The sequence below is a fragment of the Impatiens glandulifera genome, chromosome 1 (genome assembly GCF_907164915.1).
Source record: "Impatiens glandulifera chromosome 1, dImpGla2.1, whole genome shotgun sequence".
NCBI lineage: Eukaryota > Viridiplantae > Streptophyta > Magnoliopsida > Ericales > Balsaminaceae > Impatiens > Impatiens glandulifera.
Window position 1 is genome coordinate 49,899,452 of NC_061862.1, and position 3,471 is coordinate 49,902,922.

Here is a 3,471-nt window from a genome sequence, read left to right on the forward strand (position 1 = left end):
TGACAAACCATAAATGTAGTTTCTATAGAAGTTTCAAACAAGAATTCCTTGCTCATTCTATCAAATTGTTTATAATCCGTGAAAGAGCTTTAGAATCAACTTTAATAGCCTCCTTAATGAAGATCAATAATTATTTTGGATTAAGCATATATAATTAAGTTGTAGATAAGAAAACAAATCATACTCACAACTACCCAAGAAAACATTAAGGATGTAAATCATAATCCTAGAAACTTCTTATGGTAAGTAATTATAATGACAAACTATAACAATAATGATAATGTTTATCGTGACTTAAACATATTTAACGAAACTAGCAGCCTTGTCGCCCATCTCGACAGCTCTTCCATTAGCGTAATCGACTTCGGAGATGAATCTCGACCAAAACCAATGTTCCTTCCACACAACCACCATTTCCTCAATCGGAATGTTCTTGGTTTCGGGTAAGAAGAAGTAGATGAAAATGGTCATGACTACAACCCAAAATGCAAAGAAGATGAACAACCCGAACTTGAGGTGACACAACATGTTTAGAAAGACTTGAGCAACCGCGAATGTGAAAATCATGTTAACCGACACATTAATACTTTGGGCAGCTGATCGGATCTCCAACGGAAAGATCTCACTCGGCACCAACCATCCCAATGGACCCCATGACCAAGCAAAAGCCGAGACATAAAGACAAATAAAGAGAACCACAACTATGGCATACCACTTGGGTAGTTCTCCCGGAGTCCCATTCACCCCAAATTTGGCACCAATACATGCCGCAATTACAATCTAAGGCGAAATAAACTCAAAAATAGTAAGTTTGGTGGTAAAATTAAGCAACTCTAATAAACTTTAAGTGCAAAATTTACTTACTTGACAAATCAACATTTGAATGCCACCTTCTAGGAACAAAGATCTTCTACCCCACTTATCAACACCGTAAATCGAAACCAAGGTAGCCCCGACATTCACCACGCCAGTAATGACGGCCGACATGAGGGAGGCTTCACTCCCAAACCCGATAGTCTTGAAAAGAACCGGGGCATAGAACATGATGACATTAATTCCTGTTAGTTGTTGGAAAAAAGGGATCAGAATGGCCATTGTCAATTGAGGTCTATACTTGCGTTGCAACAAATTCCTCCACGGATGCTCCACTTGTCTCGACTGCTCGCTAGCAGCCACCAGATCCCTCAGTTCCTCATCCACATCATCGACACCTCTTATTCGACGTAACTTGTCCCTGGCCTCGTCGTGCTTGCCACGCTCGATCATTGAGTTGGGAGTTTCGGTAAGGAGGAGAGATCCGACCGTGATAATGATGGCGGGTACCATGGCACCGCCGAGACTATAACGCCAGACTTCGCCGTTCTTCATTTTTGCAAAGAAGTAGTTGAGGATGTTGGCAACGAGAATACCGATTGTGATGGAGAGCTGAAATCCTATGTTGAGTGCTCCTCGGTATCTATATGGTGCCATCTCCGAAAGATACAATGGCACCGACTACATATACCAATTGTCATACACAAAAAGAGTAAATATTCATGAAACTAAGAAGCATATGAATGTACAATTTTATAGTCAATTGTTTTTTTGAAAAGAATCCATGTAAACTAAATAAAAAATTGTCTAATTAAATTAGATCAACAAACAATTGTACAAATACAAAAAAATTTGGACTAATTAAAGTTAGTAATGAGAGAAATTCTATTTTATCTTTGAGGTACGAAGAAAAGACTAAAAATTATTAATATTTAAATAATTTTTTAAAAAGAAAATAGAAAATATTTAAATATTTAAATATTATAGGTCTTTGTTGAATTCTTTAAAATATTTTTAACATAATCCAAAATTCATTTCACTCTCTTTTTCTTCAATCAACTTATAATTTATTAATCAAAATACAAAGTCTTTTATTTATTTATTATTATACATTACTTTATTTCAAATATGTTTTTTTCAAAATTTATATCAAAAGAGTAAGTTAGTATATAATTTATAAAACTATGTTTCATTTCTTATTTTAGGCAACCATAATTAACAAATAATATAAAATGATTTTATTAATAAACAAAATATATTTACTTTATTGATATTTAAATAATATGAATTAGTTTATATTAGTCTAAACCCAATAAAAACAACTTTATTATTATTATTATTATTATTACAAGAAATACCTGATTAGCAAATCCGATACCAAAACCTAGAAGAATACGACCGAAAATAAGCATCCAAACAGCCTGAGCAAATCCATTTATGAAAGCTCCGATCAAAAACAGAACACCTCCAGCCAACATAGATAACTTCCGACCCAACTTCCTCGTAACCGTAGATGCCACAAGTGACGAGATAAGTGCCGCTAAATACAAAGAAGACGTGAACAAAGTCAAAGTCTCGCTGTTAAACTTGCAATACTGGTTCACAGACTTGTCTTCATTCTGTTTCCTGTAAACCGACGGGAAAAACTTCTCCAAGAATGGATTCATAGAAGTAACTCCACCTATATATATAATTGATACAAATTAGAATCAACAAAAACCCAGTAAAAAAGATTGATCATTTAATTCGTTAGCTAAGTATAATACCTGAAATTCCAATATCGTAACCGAATATGAGACCGCCCATGGAAGCAACTATACAAGTGATGGTGACAAAGATGGTCAAATTTCCTGGGTATTCTTTCCCGTTGCCGGGACCGGTAGCAACGCTGACGGCCGGCATCTTTTTTTACTTTGAGGGAGAGAGACAGAGAGAAATGAGGACTGAATTATTACTAAGAACTGAGAAGAGAATTTATAAAAGTAGGTTTTTTCATAAACAATTTTGTTAATTTAGGGACAGTGAGTTGCTTTTCATAAAATAAAAGGATCGATGAACTGTCAATAGTCAATTGCAACCCAAATATGTAATAAATTACATTTATTTTGGACATAATTGTTTGAAGTGGAAGATATTAGAGAGTTTTTTTTGGATTATTTTAGTTTATAATTTAAATAATGTAATTAACTCTATTAAAATTTAGAGAGGATTGAGAGAAGGAATTTGAGCTGATTTGTTGAAAAAATAATAAATTTTATTTCTCTTTTCTCTCTTCTCACCTTTTATATTTTTGTCAGACAGTGATGTGGTGACACGTAATTCTCTCTTCCAACGGTTAGTTCCATGCTATACATGCAGTGTCTGTATCCATTAAGACAGCGTCACCCGCAGAAAGAAAAAAATCAACAAATGATTTTTCACTTTTGTGTATATCTCTGTCATTTTATGAGTGAGATAGAGACACTGTCTATATGGTATCATCTCTTCAAATTCTCTCTTTATATCACCCCTCGTTAATATACTTTAAACAAATTCTATTCTTTTTTTTATTATTTTTACTAAATATTGTTTGGATTTTTAATTGGTTTAATTATTAATTTTTTATTTTTTAAAAATGTAATAAATAAAGTAAGAGTTTGTTGGGTTGAGGTTATTTAT

At 33.5% G+C, this 3,471-nt stretch overlaps 1 protein-coding gene across 1 annotated transcript; it reads right to left on the reverse strand.

Moving 5' to 3' along the window:
• Positions 1–230: 230 nt before the first annotated feature.
• LOC124924322 (sugar carrier protein C-like) lies at positions 231–2,741 on the reverse strand. Its single transcript, XM_047464381.1, has 4 exons — positions 2,580–2,741; positions 2,172–2,494; positions 865–1,494; positions 231–780 (listed from the first exon to the last, which is right to left on the reverse strand). Exons 1-4 carry the CDS (start codon positions 2,713–2,715, stop codon positions 295–297), a joined length of 1,575 nt encoding a protein of 524 aa, XP_047320337.1. The 5' UTR covers positions 2,716–2,741; the 3' UTR covers positions 231–294.
• Positions 2,742–3,471: the final 730 nt, after the last annotated feature.